The sequence below is a fragment of the Erpetoichthys calabaricus genome, chromosome 9 (genome assembly GCF_900747795.2).
Source record: "Erpetoichthys calabaricus chromosome 9, fErpCal1.3, whole genome shotgun sequence".
NCBI classification, from domain to species: Eukaryota; Metazoa; Chordata; class Cladistia; order Polypteriformes; family Polypteridae; genus Erpetoichthys; species Erpetoichthys calabaricus.
Window position 1 is genome coordinate 184769803 of NC_041402.2, and position 26674 is coordinate 184796476.

The window sequence follows — 26674 nt, forward strand, 5'->3', positions numbered from 1 at the left end:
CCTCTGCCACCTGCGCGAATGAAATGCCAGCGCCTGCGCACATCTGTGTCCAGCGTCTCCGTGCCACGCGCGCGCACAAGATACTCGATTTTCCAAGCAACTCGAAGAACGTCAAGCGCGCAGGCGCGAGAAGACAGACGGAGGCGGTGCTCGTACAAGGGAGGGGGAGGGGCGAGGAGACAACTGGACTGATTTATGCTCTTCAGCGTTGCTCAAGTGCGGGCACTAGAGGGTGAATTTTGCTCAGAACACTGCGGGATTTTTTTTATTATTTTTTTCGCCCCCTCCTTCGTTTTTCTTTTTCGCTTCAGAGTCTTCGCCAGAGTCCCGTGTGGATTGTATTACACGCTTTCGCTTCTGTCGCTCTTCACTTATACTGTGTCTCCTCTGGGGCTGTTTGCGGCTTTTCTTTCCAGTCAGCCCGCTCTCCAAGCACGCCAGCTCGCCTTCCTTCCCGGTCGGGGGGTGTGCAGGACATTGAACCTGGATTTGGAGTCAGCGAGAGGAACGGCTCTCCTTCAGCGGAGCTTGATGAGCGGCGTTACGGGCGAGCACTGCAGGTTTGTACTCCGGGGAGAGAGAGAGAGAGAGAGAACGCTGCGCGGCACGCGGGGAGCCTGAAAACGGCGTTCTGGTGGGACGAAGTCCGCCGAGAGGTTCGTGTAGGAGTCGCTGCCGCCTCTTCGTCTCATCCGCGGCTTGGGGTTTGTTGACGTGCGCCTTCCTTGATCATCCGAGCTACGGCTGACATCGATAGACAAAGCGGGGGGATAACAGACAGGGCTGGGGAACCAACCGACCCACCGACTGCTATCCAGAGTCCGCCGCGGCGAAGCGCAGTCTGATTTACCGCTGGCTAGCCTGTCCTGTCTTCGGCATTTGAGCGAGACGGTCGCGCTCTGAGCCGTGTCTTTCTTTTGCATTTCTTCTGGTTCAGTACGCTAGCCGATTTTGTCTCCTTGGGTTTACGAATCTCACCTGTTCTTCATTTTGCAATTGCCGTGTATTTTTTTCCCTATTGCATAGTTTGTTTGATTAGGAATTTTAGTAAATCGCAAGTGACGCTGTTCTGTGACATTGCGGGGTCCGCTCCTCATCCATCCATCCGGTGTGTAACCTACTTACCCAGTTAGGAGTTGGAGAAAGAGTTGGTGCCAATCCAGGTAACATTTAATGTAAGGCAGGAACCAGGCAAAGGCAGAGTGCCAGTCACCCCCATACAGGATAACATTTGAACCAGGGGCACGGGAGCTGGCAGTCATCGTAGTTAACCCCTCTGCCGCTTGTTTATTTAGTGACATTAGATTTTCATACAGTTCCACACCTCCTATATCTGAGTCAGTGTGTTTTGCCTATTTTTTGTTTTTACAGTGCATTATAAGTGTTTTTTCTTTTTATAGTTAGTGATTTATGACTATTTTTATAGTGCCTTTCACACAAGCAAAAGACCTTGAAGTATGCTGAAGCAAATATCTTTCAGTGGCTCGTTGAATGATATTCTGTGAACTCGTCTCCTGCGCCGCAGTTGTTTGAGGGGAAAACATGGCACAGAAAACGGATGGGTGGGCATGAGTGACAAAAATGATGTGCTGCCAGATTGACATGTGACACTTTACGAGTTTGGGTGGGTGTGGTTGGCAATTATTTGCTGGGCCCCCAGGGTTCAACAGGATCCAGAGATGTGTGAAGGTGCAGTGGGTTTTAACTGCGAGTGCCACGTCTTGAGAAATTGGTCCTGGAAGTTCAAGGTGGACGGCAACACCCCTGAGATGCCTTGGAGTTAAAGGGAGCGGCCGCCCTTCTGGATATCCTGCAGTGTTTTTGGTGGGCCGATGCCATGCAGAGCTTTAGAGTGGAATGGCATTTAACAAAAATGCATCAGATTTTGATGATGTGCGTTGGTTCCATTCTTGGCAGTTTAACCTACTTTAAGGTAAAGGAAGACTTGTGATGGCAATGCCCGTTTGAAGTGGCATCCGGGGTTTTCATTTCTAATGAATGTATGGGTGAGCATGCTCAAATGGAAACGCACACACTTGGGGGAGAATTCAGCATTGCCAATTATGTTTATTTGGGTGACGTCTTTATCCAGATGGTGTCTTACGACACTTGAGGTACCGTTGGTTTCATTTATTTTGTGTTTTCCAGGTGGAACACAAACTGGTGAAGTGACTTGCTGGTGGTCACACAGTGTCAGTGGGGGGGATTTGAACCCACGGCCTCAGGGTTTGAAGTCCGAACCCTTAATAACTACACTCCACTTCACTAACCTGCGTGTCTTTGGACGGTGGGAGGGCTGCTGGCATAGGCTCCAGCTTCCCCAGTAAGCCTCCTCGGGATATGTGTGTTTGGATAATGGGCACATGCATGGTGGTACATCGTTTGATACAAAAGACTTCAGTTCTGTTTCATAGTCCCTAGCTGACCATGGAGTCTTGGTGCTCACTTCTCATTGGAAGGGGTAGGTTTTAGAAAATACCCATCTGTCCTCAGCACGCATTTTGAGGTGGCAGGGGACCTGTCCTAGCAGTCAGTGCAGGCCTCATTTACCGTCCCACCCGCATTTCAGAACAGGTCACCCCCCCTCAAGCTGAGCATGTTTGGGCCCGGTCGATAGTTGGGTGGGAAAGCATCTAGGAAAAGCTTGGGGGTGCTTAACCTGTGGTTGAATGTGGACCCCAATGCAGTGACAGGGATGCCATCCTTTGGTCAAGATGTTAAAGTGAGGGCCTGACTCTCTGTGGCCATAAAAGATCTTTCGGGCATCCTTCAAAAATAGTGCCCTGGTTAAATTGCCCATTCTGGCCCCCTAACTGTCTCTCTCACCCCTTCACCAGACTAATAGCTAACGTGTGCTGAGCGCACTGGCGCAAGAACGGCTTCAATTCCTGTCATCCTGGTCGGTGATGGCTGAAGTGGCTCCCGGTTGTCTTTGTAAAGTACTTTAAGCAGCTAGAAAAGCGCTATACACATTTTATTAATTTATTACTTTCTATCACACCTGACAATATGGTTTCCTGGGATTTGAACCTGCAGAATAAGAAGGTACAGACATGGAGAGAACCTGCAGAAACTGCACAGACCCCAACCAGGCTGCAGTTGGACTCCCGAGTCTGTAAGGCTGTGGCATTAACCATGGGGGGGGGGGGGGGCACAATTTATTTAAATATAGAACAATTCTAAATCTAAAACCTGCATTGTATTACTGCTGTGTGGTGTGGTGGTTAAGGCTTTGGGCTTCAAACCCAGAAGCTGTGGGTTCAAATTCTGTTACTGTCACTTGACCTGCCTGTGCTCCAATTAGAAAAGCAAAAGAAAAATGGAGTCAATTGTATCATAAAGGATGTAAGTCGCTTTGGATAAAGGTGTCCGCTAAAGTGAGGAAGTTAACTTGGGCCTGTCTCTTCTGGGTGAGGCCTCGGGGTAGGAACTTTACAACATGTCTGTGTTTCATTAACACTCTGGGACACCACCGTATGTTTATACTTGACATTGCAGCATTTCCCAGCCGGTGGGCCGAGACCGACCCCGGGTGAAAGTTGTGTTGGATTAGTGCTGATAGTATCGGCTTTGGGTTACTAAAATGGTTCTCAAGCAAATAATGGATACCTCCAAAACCCAAGCCTGTCTTACTCTAGCCACCCCATCGCGCCCACCCTACGCACCACTGCCCTCGATACCCGCCAAGTTCAGATTGTGTCAAAGTGTGTTGTTTCATTTCGTGAAGTCTACGGGTGGACGTCATTCCTTGACTGCAGTGGCGAGTGTAGAGAGAAGTTGGGGTGGATTGAGAGGAAATCTGAGACGTCCGGTAACGAAAAATCCTGAAACACCCCCCCCCCCCCCCAGTACTTTTCCAGTTCTAACAGCAACATTTATTTCACGTTTTCATACTATACGATGTAACTCAAAGTACATTTACAAGATGAAGGAAGAAAAAAGACAAAATATATTAAAATAAAACTAGGCAGCACTAATTAAGAAAGAATAATGCAAGGTCTGATGGCCATGGGGGACACAAAAAACTCCAAAGGGCTGGAGAAAAAAAAAAACCCAAATAGATTAGATAGATAGATAGATACTTTATTAATCCCAATGGGAAATTCACATTCTTCAGCAGCAGCATACTGATACAAAAAACAATATTAAATTAAAGAATGATGATAATGCAGGTGAAAAAACAGACAATAACTATGTATAATGTTAAATGTTAACGTTTACCCCCCCCTGGATGGAATTAAAGAGTCGCATAGTTTGGTGGAGGAACGATCTCCTCAGTCTGTCAGTGGAGCAGGACGGTGACAGCAGTCTGTCGCTGAAGCTGCTCCTCTGTCTGGAGATGATCCTGTTTAGTGGATGCAGTGGATTCTCCATGATTGACAGGAGTCTGCTCAGCGCCCGTTGCTCTGCCACAGATGTCAAACTGTCCAGCTCCATGCCTACAATAGAGCCTGCCTTCCTCACCAGTTTGTCCAGGCGTGAGGCGTCTTTCTTCTTAATGCTGCCTCCCCAGCACACCACTGCGTAGAAGAGGGCACTCGCCACAACTGTCTGATAGAACATCTGCAGCATCTTATTGCAGATGTTGAAGGACGCCAGCCTTCTAAGGAAGTATAGTCGGCTCTGTCCTTTCTTGCACAGCGCATCAGTATTGGCAGTCCAGTCCAGTTTATCGTCCAGCTGCACTCCCAGGTATTTATAGGTCTGCACCCTCTGCACACAGTCACCTTTGATGATCACGGGGTCCATGAGGGGTCTGAGCCTCCTAAAATCCACCACCAGCTCTTTGGTTTTGCTGGTGTTCAGGTGTAGGTGGTTTGAGTCGCACCATTTAACAAAGTCCTTGATTAGGTTCCTATATTCCTCCTCCTGCCCACTCCTGATGCAGCCCACGATAGCAGTGTCGTCAGTGAACTTTTGCACATGGCAGGACTCCGAGTTGTATTGGAAGTCCGATGTATATAGGCTGAACAGGACCGGAGAAAGTACAGTCCCCTGTGGCGCTCCTGTGCTGCTGACCACAATGTCAGACGTGCAGGGGTTCTGAGGCCACGAGACCACCCAGCAGCCCCCACTGGGCATTCTACCTAACATCAATGATCTCAATCAGTCCTCATGGTTTTCAGGCTTAACGTGGAAGAATTAGATGATGAAGATGATGATGGTGGTCATCTGGCCTTAAATCCATCAAAGTACAACAACAACATTTATTTCTGTCACACATTTTCATACAGATGATGTACAGTAGCTCAGTGCTTCACATGATAAAGAAAAAGAAGAAAGGACAAAGTAAGAATTAAAATACGACAACACTAATTAACATAGAATAAGAGTAAGTAGGGACTGCATGGTGCCCTGATCAGGTGGTGGTGGTGGTGGCACAGACTGGCATCACAGAAAAAGAAAAAAGCTGTTCCAGTGTTCTGCGTGACCCTTTTGCCAAGTGGGATCTCTGGAGTTTGTTATAAAATATCTGATGGCCGCTGTAAGAAAGTTTAATAAAGTGACACCCTCAACTGGAAGTGGTTGCCTGTTCATGACAGACTTTTCTTTCCGCCATTTTGGTTTATCTACCGCATGTTTGTTTGTTTTGTTTGTTTTTTACGTTGAATCCCAGTACTTTATATTTATTTAACAGTCTCATATCGCCAGTCATCGGACCGTGACTCCTGTGCTCGGCTTTCTGTTAGCTAAACCCTGCGAATTAGCACATTTCCAGAGGTCCCTGACACCCCACTTTTACAGCCGCCATCCATTGTGGTGTTGGAGTTATTGTGTCTGTCCGCGTGGACAGATTTACACGACCGCTACAAACATTTATCATTATAAAAACTTTCATTTAGAGAAACCCTGCAGGTTTAAGAAGACGAGGAGTCCGACACCCCAGGCATGACATGATAGCTACATCTGGCCCGCCAAGTGCTGCTGCCCCTGCCACCATTGCCGTCGCCTCGCAGCTTCACATCCTTGCCTGGCCGCTTTCTGACATCTTTGGTCCATTTGGTTCCGAAGGTGTGCATCAAGCTGACGTGACCTGTAACTCCTAAACGGGCCACCGTGAAATGAACTGGGCATGCCGGCCGGGGTTTGTCCTTCCTTGTGCCCATTCCCGAGGCGTGAAGTTGAATTTGCAGGCTGGTTGGTGGATGTGGAGCCTTGAGAGGTTGGCATTCTCTCTAGGAGTCTCTCGAGGGGCACCCCACCATGACGAGCGTTTTTTCCGATCCTAATACAATTTATTTACATACAGAACAATTCTGAATCTAAAACCTGCATTGTATGACTACTGTGTGGTGTGGTGTGGTGTGGTGGTTAAGGCTTTGGGCTTCAAACCCAGAAGCAGTGGGTTCAAATTCCGTTACTGTCACCTGACCTGCTTGTGCTCCAATTAGAAAAGCAAAAGAAAAATGGAGCCAATTGTATCATAAAGGATGTAAGTCGCTTTGGATAAAGATGTCCGCCAAAGTGAGGAAGTTAACTTGGTCCTGTCTCTTCTGGGTGAGGCCTCGGGGTAGGAACTTTACAAAATGTCTGTGTTTCATTAACACTCTGGGACACCACCGTACGTTTATACTTGACATTGCAGCATTTCCCAGCCGGTGGGCCGAGACCGACCCCGGGTGAAAGTTGTGTTGGATTAGTGCTGATAGTATCGGCTTTGGGTTACTAAAATGGTTCTCAAGCAAATAATGGATACCTCCAAAACCCAAGCCTGTCTTACTGTAGCCACCCCATCGCGCCCACCCTACGCACCGCTGCCCTCGATACCTGCCAAGTTCCGATTGAGTCAAAGTGTGTTGTTTCATTTCGTGAAGTCTACGGGTGGACGTCATTCCTTGACTGCAGTGGTGAGTGTAGAGAGAAGTTGGGGTGGATTGAGAGGAAATCTGAGATGTCCAGTAATGAAAAATCCTGAAATGTTGGCACTGTACTGTACTGTACCCCCCAGTACCAAAATGCAGTGCAGCTCATTTCAAGTATGTATTGACAAGTGTCTAAGTGACAGGCTCAGGGTCACTCGGTCAATCGCCGGCTGTTCACAGGACAGTCTCTTAACCACTGGGCCTGCTGTTGGCGTTTGACCGTCAGTGGAGGCTGCCCTTAGAGGTAGACATAGTGTGGCTGCCGCAGTCTGGACCAGAGTTTAGGACCAGCTGGTGATTTTGTTTTTGCTTCATGTCCCGACCTTCTGCATGATGAAGGCTGTGCTGCTTCCAGGTTGTCATTTGGAGGGCCGCAGATGGGTTGTGGGTTGTTGAGGGTGATTTCAGGTTCCAGTCGGGGTCTCTGCAGCCCCGTTTGTGCTATAAATCCCCTCGCCATTCCGATTTATGCTGTGATACACAATCGTCTTCTGCATTTTTTTTTTAAAATGGTGTTTGTTTTCTTCTCCTTTTCGCCGAGCCGTCACCGCTTTCCGTTGCACGCTTCAAGGCGGACACCATGGCAACGGGAGAAGCGCAGGTTTCAGTCGCCTTCTGGGTGGACTGCAAGGAGGCAGAGCGATTTGTGACGATGCGTACGCGCGCACACGTGTGTGTGTGTGTGTGTGTGTGTGTGTGTGCGCGCTTAGGTTAACTTATGGGAGACACACGGGTGCACACTACAAAGGGGGGCTTCACTGGCAGCCACGTCTAGAAATAATGGAAAGAGCTTTTCTGTAGTCGATTAGTAAAATGCTTATTGTGCAAAGGCGCTATATAAGAAATATTGGTGTGAATGGCACTACTGACTCACTTAAGGGCTTTGTGAGCAGGGCTTCCATTTGTAGAAGTTTGAAAACACTTGTGGCTCGAGTCTGTAAAGCACCATGGCAGTGTTATTATTTACTTAGCAGACACCTTTATCCAAATCGACATCCAAAGCAGGGTTTAGTATAAGAGTGATTAGTAGGTACACGGATCAAAAAGCAACCGAGAACAGGGAAAGGGGAAAAAGAGTATTGACGTCTGGAAGGAGTGCAGGCTGACTTTATGAAGTGTTGGGGTGCCACCTTTTAATGATAGTGACAAGTTAGGGTTAGGGTGGCAAACAAAACGGGCACTCAGGAGTGCAAAATCTACCCTTAAGTTAAAGTGCCTCGTGTAAGGGGGTCACAGCGTCGGCTTTCAGATGGTGGCAGCTGAAGGAACGCAGTGGCACTGAAGTTTCACTCTTCTGTTACGTGGGAATGTGTGTGCCATTGGAGGACAGATGGGCATCCTGGCTGGGCGACGGCATGACCTCGGGACAAAATGGAAGGTACCAGGGGATGGACAGGCAGAAGCCGGAGGCTGGGAGCAGTGTCTATCACCCCCAAAAGTTGGGTGGCAGTGGGCAGTTGGAGGCATCCCAGCTTACACACCTGCAGAGGTTCATGGGAACTGGAGTCTAGAAGTGTAACCCTGTTGGGGTCCCCGGGTGCCACAAGAGGGATGCTTTTGGGGAATACTTAACCCCCCCCCCCCCCAGTCATGAGTAGATGTTCTGGGCCCAGTATTAAAGGAGCCCACTGCCTTACCTCAGCGTGCCAGGAGGCAGAAGGAGAGGGTCGAGTTTCATCGTTTGTACAGCGAAGCACAGCCAATAATCTTACAAAGTGCTTGGTGGATTAAAGCAAAAAATCCATTATTTGAACCCGTGACGGTGTTGTGTATTTATTGGTTCTGGGGTTTGGAGTTCGGTGGAGCCCTCTTCTTGTTACACTGAAGTTCTGCGGACTACGTCAGACTGGCATCAGTAGGCAAGAGAGAGAGTGAACCATCCAGCGGGCGTGAATTGGCAAGTCGAGGTCAAACCCAGCCTGGCATTCATCCTCCTCCATGCTGTCCAGACGCCAGGCAGCTCTCCTGCTTATTGATTCTGGAGACGGTTACTCTTCTCTTTGACCGTCTCGAAGTCATTTTGTTTGTAAGTGATGAACTTTATCGTCTAACGCGTTTTCCTCTCCCTTTGGTTTTTCTGTAGATTTCCACCCGGACGTCTCTGCCGAACTGTCAGCGATGTTGAATCGAAGCACAAGCAGCAAAACTTTCCAGGCTCCTGGTTAACTACCCTGCCCTGAACTTGACACTTCTTCATGTTTTAAACATTTTTTTTTTTTAATTTAGTTTTTTTTTTTTTTGTTTTATTATTTGAGTCGTATCTTTTTGTTTTTTCTTTTCTTTCAACCTTCAATCAGCCAGCACTTTTTGCGCAAACCGTTGCTTTTAATCCCAAGGAACTGCTTGGTCAATGGCGTTTTTATCCAAGAAAAAGAAGTTCAAGTTTCAGATCAGCTTCACTCTGGAGGAGTTAACGGCTGTCCCCTTCGTCAATGGAGTCCTCTTCTGTAAAATGCGACTGCTGGACGGTGGTGATTTTACAATTTTATCTTCAAGGTGAGCCCTCGGCTTTTTTTAATTGTTTTGTTTTGCAAAGATGGTGCCAATGAATCCTGCTGACCTCTCGTTGCGTCTCAAGTGTTGTCTGGCCTGTTTTGTGCTTCTCGAGATGGAAAAAGTGTCTTGGCTCGTTGTGTTGTCCAAACTGCCGGGCCGAGGTGTCGACTATAAATGGATGTTGCTTTTGTCGTCGCTGCTGACTCTTCAACAAGTATGGAGGCTTTGGAATTGTTTCTTGGACGTGTGTTTGCCGTGCTGTTCCCGTATGAGGGTGTTCTGTTGCGGTAGGCTGACCCTGTCGTCTCCTTCATTATATAGACCTGACCAAAATGGCCCCAAAATCCCTGCCATAGTTCACCTATGTTAAATTGTCTCTCTATTATAAAAGAAAATCTTGAGACGAGACGAGACTATTGCCAAGAGATTTTTTCAAGTCCTGCCCTCCTCTCCACCATTTCCGGTTCACGGCCCACACACACAGTCCTCTCACCTCTCATTCGTGTGAATGCTTTTGTCAGACACAGTTCCTGCGCTCTCAGTTCTTGTAAATTTTTACGTTTTCCTCACTTTAAGTTCCCAATAAAAGAAGACTTATTATATCCAAATGTTATTGAAGAATTTCATCCTGAAGGGTTATCAACAGAAGAAATGAGTACACGGGCAATACTAGCACCGAGAAACGATGAAGTCAAACGAATTAACACGAAAATTGTCGATCGGTTACACGGCAAATTAATTAAATGCGTATCAATAGACTGAAACAGTGGTGATGGTGTGGAAGATAAAAACATCAACTTACAATATCACGAAGAATATCTACAACTGTTAACACCGTACGGTCTGTTGAAAGAAGGACGGTTAATGACAGAAGAAATGAGTACACGGGCAATCCTAGCACCGAGAAACGATGAAGTCAAACAAATTAACGCCAGAAAGGTTGATTGGTTACATGGTAAATTGGTTAAATGTGTATCAATAGACTCTGCTGAAACAGTTGGTGGTGATGGTGCAGAAGATGAAAACATCAACTTACAATATCATGTAGAATATCTACAACCGTTAACACCGTCTGGTCTTCCACCGGCCGAATTACTGTTGAAAGAAGGACGTATCGTAATGTTACTGCGTAATTTATGTCTGAGTGATGGGCTATGCAATAGGACAAGATTAGTTGTATTCAAAATTGATCGAACAATTCTGACTTGTCAAATTTTAACAGGCGACCAGAAAGGTAATGTAGTACATCTTCAGGGGATAACATGAGACACCAAAGGAGATCCTGATATGCCATTCATATGAAAACGTTTACAGTTTCCTGTTAGAATAGCTTTGCTATGACAATTAACAAATCACAGGGACAAACATTTGAAAAAGTTGGTTTATTTATTAGAGAGAAAGAAACAATATTCACTCACGGGCAGTTATATGTTGTGTTGTCACGATGTAACTGCAAACACGGAATCAAAATTCAATGCGATCTTGACGAAAAGGTAATTCAAAATATTGTTTTTACTGAAGTTTTACATTAAAAGTGTAAGTTTAAAAAGTATTTGCGTGTTAATGTCAAAGCCAAACAGATTGAAAACATATAACTCAACGAAAACGTGTGAATGAGAGGGAGGTCAGTGGAATGGTGAGGATGACGGGAGTAGAGTTGGCGAAGGTGGATGAGTTTAAATACTTGGGATCAACAGTACAGAGTAATGGGGATTATGGAAGAGAAGTGAAGAAGAGAGTGCAGGCAGGGTGGAGAAGAGTCAGGAGTGATTTGTGACAGACGGGTATCAGCAAGGGTGAAAGGGAAGGTCTACAGGACAGTAGTGAGAGCAGATATGTTATATGAGCTGGAGAGGGTGGCACTGACCAGAAAGCAGGACACAGAGCTGGAGGTGGCAGAGTTAAAGATGCTAAGATTTGCATTGGGTGTGACGAGGATGGACAGAATTAGAAATGAAGACATTAGAGGGTCAGCTCAGGTGGGACGGTTGGGAGACAAAGTCAGAGAGGCGAGATGGCGTTGGCCTGGACATGTGCAGAGGAGAGATGCTGGGTATATTGGGAGAAGGGTACTAAGGACATAGCTGACAGGGAAGAGGAGAAGAGGAAGGCTTAAGAGAAGGTTTATGGATGTGGTGAGAGAGGACATGCAGGTGATGGGTGTGACAGAACAAGATGACGAGGACAAGAAGATATGGAAGAGATGATCCGCTATGGCCACAACCCTAACGTTAGCAGCCGGAAGAAGAAGAAGAAGAAGAAGGGGCCATCAAGGACCTCAAAGTGGCCATCTCTGTCTGTCTGTTATGAGTTAACACTTTAAATGGCCAAGCCCTTCCTCATTATGTCTTGCCCATCAGAGCGTGGGACTTGTGGATCAGAGTGTAGTGTTGGCAGCTGAAAGAAAAAAAATCTGACACTGGCAAGTAGATGGTTTCTTATATAATGTGAAGATAAAGGAGATAAACTTCTAGGTTTAGTGTGACTTGTTTAAAAAGTCAGCTTAATGGAAGATAGGATGTCTTTAGTCCTACACTCAGTGCCACTGTAAAGAATAAGCAGCAGTAGACGTCCGCCGTGGGACACAAGACGGGCGAGCCTTTGAGGTGTGCGTGTGTGTTTTGTGTTGCTGCTGCTTTCTGTCGCCAATTAATTATCAGGCTGTCTCTGAAGTGTAGGTGTGTCAGACGGTGGCTGCGTCTGTGGCTGTCCTCAAAAGATGTGATGTACCTCCGCCCCAGCCTCACTGCTTCAGGACGGATAGCTGTAAGCTCCCTTGACAGATGACGGTGGTTTCAAAATGCCATTGCTGCTGCCACTGCAGTGCACTGGCGCACTGTTTCAAATACACTGAACTTTGCCACCAGGGATAGTTTGCAGTTTGACAAAAACAACATCCACAGGCCCCTTCAAAGAGACATAAAGAATTACAAAAAGAAGAAAAACTCTCACTTGGTCCTTAAGAGTGTCCTTCAGTGTCTCAGCAAGGCACTATAAATAAGTGTGAGGGAGACCAGTAGTGTTTCTTGACACACTTCTGCTGTAGTCTTTTGGCTGAAAATCCTCCATGCTGGTGTGTTCAGTGTTGTTCATGGTGGCCATCAGTTTTGCTCCACTGCTACCTCCAGCAGGTCAGAATGCGTTGCATACCTGAGCCTGTCATCTTAATCATTTTCTTGTTGAGTCGCTGGGCATTCTCTTGATGTCATGTGCCTGGCCCAGCACACTGCAGTGTTTTGGTGGTACCGTGCTGTTGTTGACTTGCAAAACTTTTAATTCTGAACCCACCCCTACAAAATCCCTGCCATTGCTTCTTGGTACCTCTAAACACTCAAGACACCATGTTGTGGACCCTGCTAATCTCCCAAAGCCCACGCAACTCCTGTCAGAAGTGTTTCCACTCAGTCAGTTACAGTACATGGTCACTCAAGCCACACCCACTAGAAGAGGGGCGTGGCTGGAGGTGTCATCTGGCTGTTATGCTCAATGGAATCTGGCAGTTCTTCATTCTTTCGGCAAGGTCTCAGTCGTACAGTTGGAGCTGAAGTTGTCCATCTGGCCCTTCAATTATCAAGCAACTCAGAATTGCGCTGAAAGTCACTCCAGGATAAGAACTTGTCTGACCTCAGGGGAAGAACATGAAGTGTTTCTGAAGCACCTTTGTACCAGTCCTAGCCAACAGTAGGAATGCATGTCTGAGAATGAATGACGTTGCAATTTTACAGCACCACTGTGATGATGCAGATTCTCTCCATGCTCCCATGGTCTGTCCAGAGCCCTGAACCCAACACTGTCGGTAATGTCACCGAGATGAGCTGACATACGAGGACAAAGCTCACATGAAACCAGGGGATATATCCAAAAAGTGCTTTTATTAAAACAACAAAATGTCCAAACAAAAGTGCAGTGCCACAGTTTCTTCAATAATTAACTCCATCATAAAACAAGTGTCCAGGGGGATAAAATCAAATAAATAAATCCTTTAAAATACGAGGTTAAAGTGCAGTCTCTCTCTCTCTTTACTCTCTGGCCCACCTCCGTCTCTCTTTCTCCCCAGCTCACCCATTGCTCCCTCAGTCGGAGGAGACCCCACAGCCACGAGCTCCTTCAGCCAACCTCCGTCTTGGCCTCCTTACGGACGTCACTGCCAGACCGTCCGAGGTCGGCTCTCCGCTCTTCATCTTTCGCGCTCCCGCAGTCGCTCCTCAGATCCTTCAGGAGGACACCTGCCCTGCTTACCCCTCTCACTCGAACTTTCAGTGGGGCGAACTAGCCCCTAGAGCGCCACCGGCTAACGCTCCTTCGTGGGGCCCCAGCTTGTTCGGCTTCCCCTTTTCAGGTGGCCAGATCCTCCCGCTTAGACTGCCCTTTACTGTCCAGTAACCTTTTTTTTTTCTTCACCTTGATCTATCTCTCCCGCCCTAGATTTTTCCCAATTTCCCTGGTGTCGACCCCTATAAATACACCCCCGCGGACGCAGTGCCTTAATCACACACTGCAGGAAGCCAAAGAGGCATTCGAGAACGACTGCACCCACATGTGCAGGTGCGACTCGCTCCAACCACCCCATTAACTCCCTGTGGTCATGCAATCGTGCCCACGGAGAGCGGCACGGCTATGTGGATTTAAAGCCCGGCCTTTTTTATTGGAAGCCGCGGACCTGCTATACCACAACCACTTTCCCCAGGTGAACACTTATGATGATGATTTTGTAGTTTTTTGATTCTAACGCTGAGGTTTCATCTCAAAGATGATGATAATCATCATCATCAAGGAAGAAGGAAAATGTAATAAGGTAGGGTATTGCGCTAAGCTGCATATCATGGATAATATTGTAAAGGACACGGAGGTGGACACAATGAGTGAGAGTAAAGCCTGATAGCGGGTACATTTATATAACCATGAAACATTCCCTCCCATGGAGTGCAGAGTCGACTTGTGAATCTGTGAGTGAGGGCGTTCAAACTTTGGTGCAGAATTTGAGAAATGCTTGGTTGTGACCTACTCAGAATTTCTGTATTGCAAAGTGGCGTTTTACATGTAATGTTATACTGTCCCCTTGGCTGGCGGTACTTGGCTAGGCCGAATCGATGGAGCAGTCGTGAAATGTACAAGATTTGTTAGGAGTATTATTCCTTCTCTTTCAGATTGATGTCCTTCTAAGAGTTCATTGTTGTCCAGTGTGTCCGACACATTCAGCTGTTCCAGGCGGTGTGCGTACCGATCTCTGTTCAAACGCCATCTTCTGGCAGCTCCTAGCCAACTGGAAAATCTCACAAGCTCTCCAACATTCCACGAGTCATTTTATAACTTCGTAAAACTGATGAATTGCTTGTACAGTAATCCCTCGCTATATCGCGCTTCGCCTTTCGCGGCTTCACTCCATCGCGGATTTTATATGTAAGCATATTTAAATATATATCGCGGATTTTTCGCTGCTTCGCGGGTTTCTGCGGACAATGGGTCATTTAATTTCCGGTACATGCTTCCTCAGTTGGTTTGCCCAGTTGATTTCATACAAGGGACGCTATTGGCAGATGGCTGAGAAGCTACCCGGCTTACTTTTCTCTTTCTCTTGCGCTGACTTTCTCTGATCCTGACGTAGGGGAATTGAGCAGGGGGGCTGTTTGCACACCTAGACGATACGGACGCTCGTCTAAAAATGCTGAAAGATTATCTTCACGTTGCTATCTTTTGTGCAGCTGCTTCCTGAAACGACATGCTGCACGGTGCTTGGCATACTTAAAAGCTCGAAGGGCACGTATTGATTTTTGATTGTCTCTCTCTCTCTCTCTCTCACTTTGTCTGCTCCTGACGGAGGGGGTGTGAGCTGCCGCCTTCAACAGCTTTGTGCCGCGGTGCTTCGCATACTTAAAAGCCAAACAGCCCTATTGATTTGTTTGCTAGAGATTGTTTTCTCTATCTATGTGACATTCTCTGCTCCTGACACGCACTCCTTTGAAGAGGAAGATATGTTTGCATTCTTTTAATTGTGAGACGGAACTGTCATCTCTGTCTTGTCATGGAGCACAGTTTAAACTTTTGAAAAAGAGACAAATGTTTGTTTGCAGTGTTTGAATAACGTTCCTGTCTCTCTACAACCTCCTGTGTTTCTGTGCAAATCTGTGACCCAAGCCTGACAATATAATAATAACCATATAAACATATGGTTTCTACTTCGCAGATTTTCTTATTTCGCGGGTGGCTCTGGAACGCAACCCCCGCGATGGAGGAGGGATTACTGTACTACGATGTGTAAGAGTAGGCCTGGCCTAACTTGCAACACTCGTGGGATTTTGAGCCAGGTAGGACTGTTTTCATACGCGGAGAGAGAAGAGAGGTTAGGAGCAGGCGCTGATGCGGTGCATTACCGCACCCACCACATGACAAACCAACTCAGGATCCCAGATTAGGACCCGAGTGCAGCCATGCAACGGGTGACCCCACAGCACCACACTAGTTCAGATGAAATGGAACCAGTGGGAGTTGTTTTTTATGGCGGTTGGTGTGCCAGTTCTGCCAACAACCACCAGGTTTTTCCCTACAGGTTGGAGGGCCTACTTGCAGGGCTGGATGCAGTTTATCATCATACCCAGGACAGAGCAATTTCAGGTTAAGGGCCTTGCTCAAGGGCCCAACAGAAGTAGAGTCACTTTTGGCTTTTTCCTTGTCGTCTTAGAGAGTCAAGACTGCCAGGCAGGGCCTGTTACAGCCCATTGCGGCACTTCTTGTGTGATTTTGGGCTGTACAAAAATAAATTGTATTAATGAGATTCGAACTGACAACTTTCCAATTGCCAGTGCAAATCCCTAGCCTCCGAGCCACCACTCTGCTCATACACTGAGATGCTTGATAAATACGGGCCCAGGTCTTAACACTGGTCTCCCCATGTGGACAAGGGAATGGTTCTCCATTGAATATTCATTAATATGAGCTTTATAAAACACGTTTTGCCTTATACTTCTCTTTTTTCCCCCCATTATTTTAAGGGACCAGGCTAAAGCACCAATGATCCATCTTTTAGTTGATGTGGTGTTTAAATCCAGCAAAGTATTAAAGAAATGACATATTTATTTACAATTAGGATGTAAACTGCTGCCTCTCAGTGTAAAGAGCCCGAGTTTGAATTTCAGTTCTTTATTACGTTTTCACTGAGGCTACGGCCGCAATACTGCATTTTTAAATACAAATCGGACTCTGTCCACACTTGAGTCTTCACATCGTTTACAAAAGTATCTCCATCCACACTAAAATGACTGAAAGCCCATATGATGTAGTTGTTCGCTTACACAGGGCACACATGCACCGGTGGAGAAATCCTTAAAGGGACGGTAACACCCCTGGCCACTGGACTCTTCGTTATACTGTAGCAGCCCGTTCATTTTATTGCTTTTTTTTTTGTATGTATGCAGCATTCAAACTACTAAAGGGGACACTTCAGATGCATGCTGGTAAGCAACACAACAGGCTCCATGGAACACAATTCCTCTTTGTTGGAGTATGGCTTTCTGCTGTGAAGGATAATTAATAATTCTTTACATTTATATACTGGCTACTCAAATAACTTCAGTGAGTGGGGAGCCACTTCAACCGCCACTAATGTGTAGCAGCCACCTGGATGATGCAACGGCAGCTATTTGTTTTGCACCAGTACCCTCGCCACACATTAACTGGTAGGTGAGATACTAAGCCAGTTAGAGACTGGGGATGATTAGGGGGCTGCAGTGGGCAGTTTAGCCAGCCCATCAGGATACTCCCTACTCTTTATGAAGGATACCCAGGGATCTTTTATGACCACAGAGATTCAGGACCTCGGTTTTATGTCTCATCCGAAGGACTTACAGCACAGTGTCCCCCTCACTGCACTGGGTCATTGAGATCCACATTTGGACCACAGGGTAAGTGCCCCCTACTGGCCTCACCAGCACCTCTTCCAGTTGCCACTCAAGCTTTTCCTAGATGGTCTCCCATCCAAGTACTGACCAGGCCTGAACATGCTTAGCTTCAGGTGGATGACCTGTTCTGAAGTGCAGGTGCTGTGGCTGCTGGCAGGCTGGACGACCAATCGGGGAATGCGGTGGTGGTGGTGTTGTAATGAGCATGATCCAATTAGGGAAGGGCTACATAATAAGCAATAACAAATCGGATTGAGATTACAGTCTGCTTTCTCACCATTTCTCATCCATCCACATTTCAGTGCTGAGCTGGTGTTTTGAGAAGTAAACGAGCTGTTTCAAAAATCTTGGTTGTTTGGGGGGGGGGGGGGGGCGGGGTATTGCGGACGAAAGGTGAAAATGGAGACTTTAAACAAAGTTTAGTTGTATGGATGTAGCCTACAGGCTCAGCGTGCTGTAATAAGCTCATATTTATAATGCAGATGAACCTAATTTGAATTTTATGCATGTAAATAATGTACGGTCACCACACAGTGCAATGGGGAATTCCATTTGCTTAGCACAACAATTCTGACAATACAGGTTTTTTAACATTATAATTGTGGAAAAGGTCGGGTGACAGTAGGACGGAAATGATGGAGAACGTAAACTTCATGGGGGGTCCACAGTTGATTCAAAGAGACACACTCTCAGTCCTGGTGACCTACAGCAATGGCTGCCCACCCCTTCTCTGAAATTCTACAGTATCACATGAGTTTGTGCTGGGTAGTCTAAAAAGATGCCTGCTGTCTGTATACAGTTTACATGTTCACCCAGGTCTAGTTTTGTCTTTCTAGAGACCTTCCATTTGGTGGTGCTATGAATTATTGTGCCCTGATGGTAGAGGATGGTTAACCTGGTACTGCCAGGATAGAACTCGCCACTTCACTACCAAAACCTGAATTAAATGGCTTCAGAAAAAGGATGTGAGGGCAGAAGTTGCAAGTGATGGCAGCAGGAGAAACTTAAAATAAAGACCCCAAAAAGATGTAGAATGGCCGGCATCGGTGGCTAATCTGCTAAAGTGGTTGTCTCATCTTCATTGCTTTTGTGAAACTTTACATTAAGTAAGTAGTAAATGGGGTGACTGTTCAGCCAGTAGGAGGCACAGCGGGAGGCAGTGGGCTTGACAAGACTTCCACTGGAGACTGACTGTTGTTCTGGTGGAGATGGTGGTCTGTAGTTTGCACAGGTTCCAATCTCCCTGCAGTCTAGTAATGTCCCCCGGTTGGAGTTTTCAGTCTGATTCGGTGGATTGCAATAAGAGAAGGGTTTGGAATGAGATGAAGTCCTCTAGTACTGGCTGATCGTTTTCTTTTTAAAACTGGTTGTGCATGTGCTGGCAGTGGAAGGCGCTATATACACTTGATTCATATGTAACTCCCAATACCGTCTAGGACATGCTTTGAATTACACATACCCAGTCCCAGTTGCTGCAATTTCTCCAATTTTTGTAGTGTTTTTTTGAATGCTACATTTTGAAGGCTCCCAAGATCCTATGGGGTGGTCATCTCTGAGTGTCTGGAACTGTTCACCCACCCAGGAACTAAAACAAACAAATCTAGGCTGCAATTTCTAGTCCTGAACACATTTCAGTTATTTTATACCAGTAATGGCGCACTGCACGATAACGTGCTGTGAATACACACGTTATAAGCGTTCCTAGTCTTCATCCTCTTTCTCTGTACGTTTAGCATTTGTTTGCTCAGAGGTTGATGTGCTTGCTGTCCCCTGAGCAGCTCTTCTTTTCTCCACCCTAGCGGTCTGCTTCTTCTTTCTTTTGTTGGCATCTTTTTGTGTTAAAACTGATTAAGTCAGAGTTTGTGTTGCCATTATTTAGTACGTTTTCTTTAATTTTTCACTTAAGCTGGCACTTAAGTCTTCAGTCTTCCCCTACCTGTTCATATCTTAAATCATTGTTGAAGTGATGGCAAAGGTGGTAGGGAATGAGAACGGCACCCGTACGCATGTGCCGCACAGCCGCCCTGCTAGCCGCTGCGGAGAGTTGATTCTACAATAAAATAAAAATAAAAAAAGGAATAACCTTGGAGGTCAACAATCACCCCGAAATCGGATAGTAGACGTCACATACTATATGTGTACAAAAATTCAGGTCAATAGGTAAAACGGTTTGCGAGCTACAGGTGCTTTAAAATCCTGGACTGACAAACGAACAGCCATGGTAGCGTCTTATATATAAAGATAAGAACATTGGAACTTTGACAAATGAGAGGAGACCATTCAGTCCATTTGTCGCTCGTTTGTATAGCTAATAGCTAAGCTGTCCCAGCGTCTCATCCAGAGACTCCTGAAAGGTTTTCAGGGGTTTCTGCTTCATCTCCATGTCTCTCTGTAGTTTGTTCCCGGTACCCACATTTGTTTATGTAAAGAAGTACTTCCGGGTTTCGGTCCTAGATGCACTTCCTCTTAATTTCCACTGCTGTCCTCAAGTACGTGATTCACCCTAGTAGTTGCCGTTAGTGCCAGAAGGGGTCCTACTCCTTTTGTTTCTTGAGCAAGGCCCTTAACTTGAAAATTGCTCCAGGGGGTGCTTTACAATGGCTGACCCTGTGCTCAAACCCCTAAAGGTCATGTGAAAAGACCGTTTCCCCCCCACGGGAGGGATTAGTAGTACAGTGTACCAAATAGTTGAAAGGATTCTGCCTGATCTCCTTTATCAATGCCAAGGAGGATTATGAAGACCCGGATGAGGTCGTCACACAGTCTCCTCAGCCTGAGACTAACCAGGTTTAATTCTCAGAGTCTGCCACAGTAGGACGTGTCCTTAAGTCCCGTGACACACTTGGTTGCTCTCCGCTGCACAGCTTCAAGTGCTGCTATGTCTTTTTTGGATTTTGGTGACCAGAATCTCACATAGGATTCCAGACATGGTTACGCTAAGTCTCATTTATACTTTATGCTCAGAACACGTACGCGCCCGCATCATGGCCGCCATGTGTTCTGAGCGTTCATTTGATGCGTCCTCTGAGCAGGTCCTCAGAAATTAACGTGACGTGTGTGCGAGTTGCCGTACCAGCAAAAAGTCGGGGGGCGCGCATTGTGCTAAAAGTTGGAATGTGACGTCAGAGTCTCTGTTTACTATCTACATGTGACAGAAAGCCGCTTTGCGGATCCTACGAGATTGGTGTTCGCGCTTTGATGTTTGATAAATGGTTCGATGTGGTGAAGCAAAATGCCGACATGCAGATGTATTCATGGTGCTTTTATATTCAAGCTTCGCATATTCCCGATCGTAATGACACGATACGTTTTAAAATTCTCTCATACCGTCTTCTGTGCCGTATTTTTTTCTAGGGCTTCCTCTGCTCCTGACAGCAGCGAATCGCCAGCAATAGATCGCCACACTGAGCACATTAAATGTATGATATTCCAACTCTCTGCACATTTAGAATCCTTAGATTTATACTTGATATCACTTTCATGATGAAAAGCATTAAAGTATGTGTATTACATTTTACAGATAAATCGGTAATTTCGTTTAAATAATGAATACTGTTAATAATTACACACATGGGGTGACACGGTGGCGGAGCGTTAGCACTGCTGTCTTGCAGGGAGTCACGTCACTGATATTCCCTGCCTGGAGTTGACATGTTTTCCTGCTGGGTTTCCTCAGTGTGCTCCAGTTTCCTTCCAAAGATATGCAGATTTGGGGATTTGGTGCCGCTAAAATGACGCAAGTGTATGTGTGTGCTTCAATTCACCTTGCGATGAGCCGAGGCCCCGTCCAGGGATTGTTTCTCACTCGTGCCCAGTGCTTGCTGGAATGGACACATCCCTGGATTTAATCAATAAACATCCTTTTCAGAGATATTGCGGTGTCATCGGAATTTAATGGGTGTTCTAGGCAATTCACAACACAGAGAAGCCGAACATGTTCTCACCGTGATGATATCTCACACTGCCACCTGGTGGATTCCTCCAAATTTACGTAAATTACACGCGCGAGTATAAACACTTCAACGCTTGTGTAGCAGGAGCGTCCGCTGCAGCATGCATCGCATGATGTATAACTCCGGCCTAAGGAGTTATACTGTCTGATCGAAACATCCCTTGATTTTGATTAAACAGTTTTTGTGACGTAACAACACTTTATTTGCCCTTTTAATTGCTTCTGCACATTGCTTAGATGATGGAAACATTGTTTCAACATGAACGCCTAAATCTTTTCCAGAGGCTGCTTCCTGTAGCTCCGTGTCTGTCATCCTGTATTTATATTTGATGTTGTGGCACTTTCCACTATTTATACATTATACTCCATTTTCCATGTGTTCGTCCAGTTCTGAAGCTTGTCCAGGTCTCCTTGCCTCATTATTGTGTGCCGTTTGTCCAGTTTTAGCGTTTTAAAGACCCTACAATCGGTGACGTTAATTTACATCTAAAAAGTAGCAGACCCCTGAGAGACTCCAGTAATGGCCCCTTTCTCCTCTTATCTGTACTCTTTATTGTCCTACTGGTTATCTATCGTAATAATTATCCATTTTATTAATAGAATACTTTTCCCATGCACAAGGAGCTTGAGATCAGGTTTTTGTAGGTTGCCTCTGATGCCTGCAGCTTCGTGTTTCTGTTTAGCTAAAGTTCTTTTGTCCATGGCATCTTCCAGTTCAGAAATGCACAGGGATAGCACTGAACTTCTATCTGGTGAAAATGCTCGCTCACTCACACAGGAGGTCCATTTTTATATGTGGCAGCTCAGCGGCACCGTGGTCAGTGTCCTGCTGTCGTCTGTCTGACGACTCCTCTGCATCCAAGTAGATGCAAGTCTTGGGTTATTCGATGGTCTAAACTGGCCATGTGAGTGGGCCCTGTGGTTGCCAAGCATCCCATCCAAGGTAGGTTCCCGCCTTGTGTCTGATCCTGCTAGGATGGGCTCTGGCCCCCTGTGACACGTAATCGGATTAAATGGGACGTTATTTTTATTTGCCGGGGGGCGGTTCACTCCAAGTCTTTTTAGTGGTGCAGTGTTGGTTGTACATTGGGAGCCCCCATTGGGTGAAGTGACTTGCACGGGGTCACGCAATGCAGCTGCTGATGCGGCTCGAACAGAGCACTTGTGTTTTCTTCAGACAACCATCTTTCTCAGTGCCCTAGGTGGCTGAGTTAAATACAGTGGACCCTTGATTTACGAACTCAATTCGTTCGCGAGGGCTGGTTGTAACTCAAGACTATTTTTCCCATAACAAATAATGGAAACGCCCTTAATGTGTTCCGAACCGCCCACAGCAACACTTACTTAACTTTTTTTAATAAAAAAGGGTTGTATAATGTGCATAATTTACCAAAACACCAATAATTTTTTTAATGTACTAACCAAAAAGTTATAAAAAGTGCCTAGCCTACCAGAAACAACAATTTCATACTGTACTCACCAAATAAGTTGGCATCTTTGGCTTGCAGGAAGGAAGGAAGAAGAAAATGAAATGGAAGGTGGTTATTGTTTGGAAGGAGCCTCCTTATACAAATCTTTTCTTTGTAAAATTGTCGAGATGGTGGATTTCGACATGCTGTACATATTAGCGAGATCAGTCACACAAATGCCACTCTCATATTTCCACACAATTTCCTTCTTCGTTTCGATTGTGATCGCTTTCTTTACCTTCATTACCTTCGCTTCCTTCCTTAGCAATTATCGAAATAAATTCTATAAATCACCGCACTGACCGAAATTACGTCCACAAACACACGTATCTGGGCTCCAAACTGACGCTTTCAAACGCTCTCAGCTGTTTGTTTACAATCGCACAAGCGGATACACGTGACCGCATTCAGGTCATAACGCAAGACGTTGGTCGTAATTCAAAACAAAATTTTTTGTCGTAAAGCAAGTTGTTCACATGTCAGGCCGGTTGTATATCAAGGGTCGAGTGTATGTTGAGATTTGCATCAGGTGTGACGAGGATGGGCAGGTTAAGGAATGAGTACATTAGATGTCTGCTCAGGTTGGACAGTTTGCAGACGGTCAGAGAGGTGAGATGGCGTTGGTTTGGACATGTGCAGAGGAGAGATGCTGGGTATATTGGGAGAAGGATGCTAAGGATAGAGCTGCCAAGCAAAGAGGAGAAGAGGAAGGCCTAAGACAGGGTTGTCGAGCTCCGGGCCTGGTGGGCCGCAGTGGCTACAGGCTTACATTTTAACCCTTTTCCTAATCAGTGAGTAGTTTTCACTGCTAATTAACTCCTTTTCCCTTCATTTCAATCGCCCTGTTTTTAAGGATTCAGTCCTCTGAATTGATTTGTTTCTTCATTAAATGGCAGCCAAACAGAAATGAGATGTGAAACGAGCCAACAGGTGACCAGCTAAACTGGGATTTCAAACTCCAACCAATTTCACTCCAAACAGTCTCTTAATGAGAAGTTGATTCTTGATGTTAATTAAGCCTGTTATTTAATTCAATGGCTTGTTGCTGCTGTCATTCTGCCACAGCAGATATTTCCAAATTTGTTGATTTTTCTGTTTTTTCTAAGAACACCGTCAAAATGTTGTGAGAGACCAACCTTACTGAGATCTTCACCTTTCTTTATTTTCAGATATTGTGTGATGGGCACAGGTGAGCTGGTCATATGGTGGCTTGTTTGTCTCATTATTGTTTGGCTACTAATTAAGGAAAAAGAGACAATTAAGGGGCCTGAGTCAAGTTAATTAAAACTAAAGCAAAAGAAGTTAATTAGCAGGAAAAATGGCTCACTAATGAAGAAGGATGTTAGAATGAAAACATGCAACCACTGCGGCACTCGAGGACCGGAGTTCGACACCTGTGGCCTAAGAGAAGGTTTATGGATGTGGTGAGGGAGGACAGGCAGGTGATGGGTATAACAGAACAAGATGGACAGGACAGAAGATGATCCGCTGTGGCGACCCCTAATGGGAGCAGCCGAAAGAAGAGATTTAAGTTGCTTTCTGTGAGTCCTCCAGTGAGACCGCCATACAGGACACTGGTCAGCCTTTGGGATGTATAGCGCCTTTCTGTATTAACGCTGATCCCTATATGCTTTACATGATGATATGATGTATTGTGGTCGAATAGGAGTCATATGATTGGGGGGGGGGGGTGTTGTTTTTTATTTTATGTAAGTTTTAATTTGGTGTGTCTCCTGCTCCTACGCCGGCCTCTTTACATTTTGACGTGCCTGTTGAGTGTAAAGCTGCAGCCTTCCTGCCATCTCGCTGTCTGCGGCCCATGGGACTCCAGGTGGATTTCTTCCAACTGCCTTCCTGTTGGCCTGGAGAGCAGTGCGGTGCGTGTCATGTGATCTCCTCGCTCTGTTTGACACACTGCTTGGCGTGCAGAACTGACCGCCGCCTCATTTGGTTACATTTGCTTAACCTGTTCTGTTTGGTTTGTGCCGTAGTGTGTTAAGCATACTGTGAGGAAGACGCTCGGTTGGCCACCGGAGTCCAAATTCGTCATTAATGTGGTGGTGTTCTAGCGCACTTTGGAACCCCCAAGTGGTTACATTCCTGCCAAGTTCTTAATTAGTGCTAATGGAGCTCCTCGTTTCATTTCAGGAGGCGTGCTGCTCTCCTTTTACCATCTCGTGTGGACTTGTTTGTTATTTATATGCTGACTCACAGCACTCACTTTGAATGCTAAATCCGAGAATCGGCCACAGTTTAAAATTTGGTGTTTTTCAGGACGGCTTTCTGTTCATCCACTCTTTTTTTTTTTTTTTTTTTCAGAAATTTTCCATTTCATTTTATGCAACTAAATATGCAGATTAGAATATGGATGGAACTTCATCTTATTACAGGGGGTGTTAAAAAAGAAGACAAAGTCGATCTCGGCACATTAGTTGTTAGGTAATAGACAGTTAGCCAATTAGAGACAAGGGATGATTAGGGGGGCCAGAATGACTATGCCACGGTGGGCAATTTAGCCTGGACATTTGGATACACCCTACTCTTTTTGAAGGATGCCCAGGGGTCTTTCATGACCACAGACAGTCAGGACCTCAGTTTTAAGTCTCATCCAAAGGACGGCACCATTTTACAGCACTCCAATTTAATGAAAAAATATAATAATTGTTTAAAGCATCCTGGGATGCTGGTGACTATGGAAAGGTATTTCTATTCAGTTTTGTTCTGATGGTTAACACATCGCACTATAAAGCACTTGTGCCTTCAGTCCACCTCCCTGAACGAATTGCCATGCCTGTCTGGGCTCACCTTGTCAAAACACTGTGGCAACTGTACTTCACATTGTGCTGGGAAAAGATGATTAAGTGAGCAAATGGCCCAAGTGAGATGGATTCAGGTAGTGGGCCTCCCCCTCCCGGCATCGTTGCCCTGAGCTTTTGCAAAAGACTGTGTTGTGTTCTTTGGGGGAACCTGACATTTAATGCTCCTTTGACCAAATGTCCCAGTGCTTGAAATCCTCCTTTTGTGGCTCTGAACAATGCCTGCCATTGTGCGTGGATGACAGTGCCTTCGCTTGGAGGTCTTAAGTAGCCTCTTGGATTTACATTTTTTATGGTGTTTGTTTATTTTTAAAGCAGATTTTTTATTTTTTTTTTCCCCCTTCGATGTCCCGCGGGTCGGCTCGTCCCTTCATATGCTAATGTTTCTTCAGGGTTTTCAGGTTTCAGCGCTCGACATCTTAAGCCAGAGAGTCGACCGTTCTTTTGTGAACTCGCTGCGTTTTTACTTGTCGTGCAGACTGGTTAAAGTCCTTTGTACGGAATGACGACGTGATGAGTGACAAAGGTTCCTCTTTTGCATGTGAAACCGTTTACAAGCAGGGTGAAGGACCTTTATGGAAGAGTTTGTCTCCATGAACCAGAATGGACAAAAAGGAAGGAAAAAAAAAAAGATGAATTCAATCAGACTATATATATAATTAATAACCTACTAATAGTAATAAGAATTCTTCCATCCATCCATTTTCCAACCCATTGAATCCGAACACAGGGTCACGGGGGTCTGCTGGAGCCAATCCCAGCCAACACAGGGCACAAGGCAGGGAACCAATCCCGGGCAGGGTGCCAACCCACCGCAGGACACACACAAACGCACCCACACACCAAGCACACACTAGGGCCAATTTGGAATCGCCATTCCACCCAACCTGCATGTCTTTGGACTGTGGGAGGAAACCGGAGTGCCCGGAGGAAACCCACACAGACACGGGGAGAACATGCAAACTCCACGCAGGGAGGACCCGGGAAGCGAACCCGGGTCTCCTAACTGCGAGGCGTAATAAGAATTCTTTCCATTTATATAGCGCTTTTCTCACTACTCCAAGTGCATCATTGAGTGGGCAATCACTTCCACCACCGCCAACATGCAGAATTTACCTGGATGCTGCAACGGCAGCCATTTTTGCACCAGTATGTTAACCGCACATTAGTTGTTAGGTGATAG

At 46.0% G+C, this 26674-nt stretch overlaps 1 protein-coding gene across 1 annotated transcript in view; it reads left to right on the top strand.

The window, feature by feature from the left end:
• The first annotated feature begins 214 nt into the window (after positions 1–214).
• The window catches only part of LOC114656958 (protein FAM102A-like), a 146797-nt gene continuing 120337 nt past the window's right edge, over positions 215–26674 (top strand). The window contains exons 1-2 of the mRNA XM_028808614.2: positions 215–560; positions 8947–9359. Of these exons, the coding sequence (XP_028664447.1) occupies positions 9214–9359 (146 nt within the window). The 5' untranslated portion in view covers positions 215–560; positions 8947–9213. The remainder of the gene's footprint in view (positions 561–8946; positions 9360–26674) is intronic.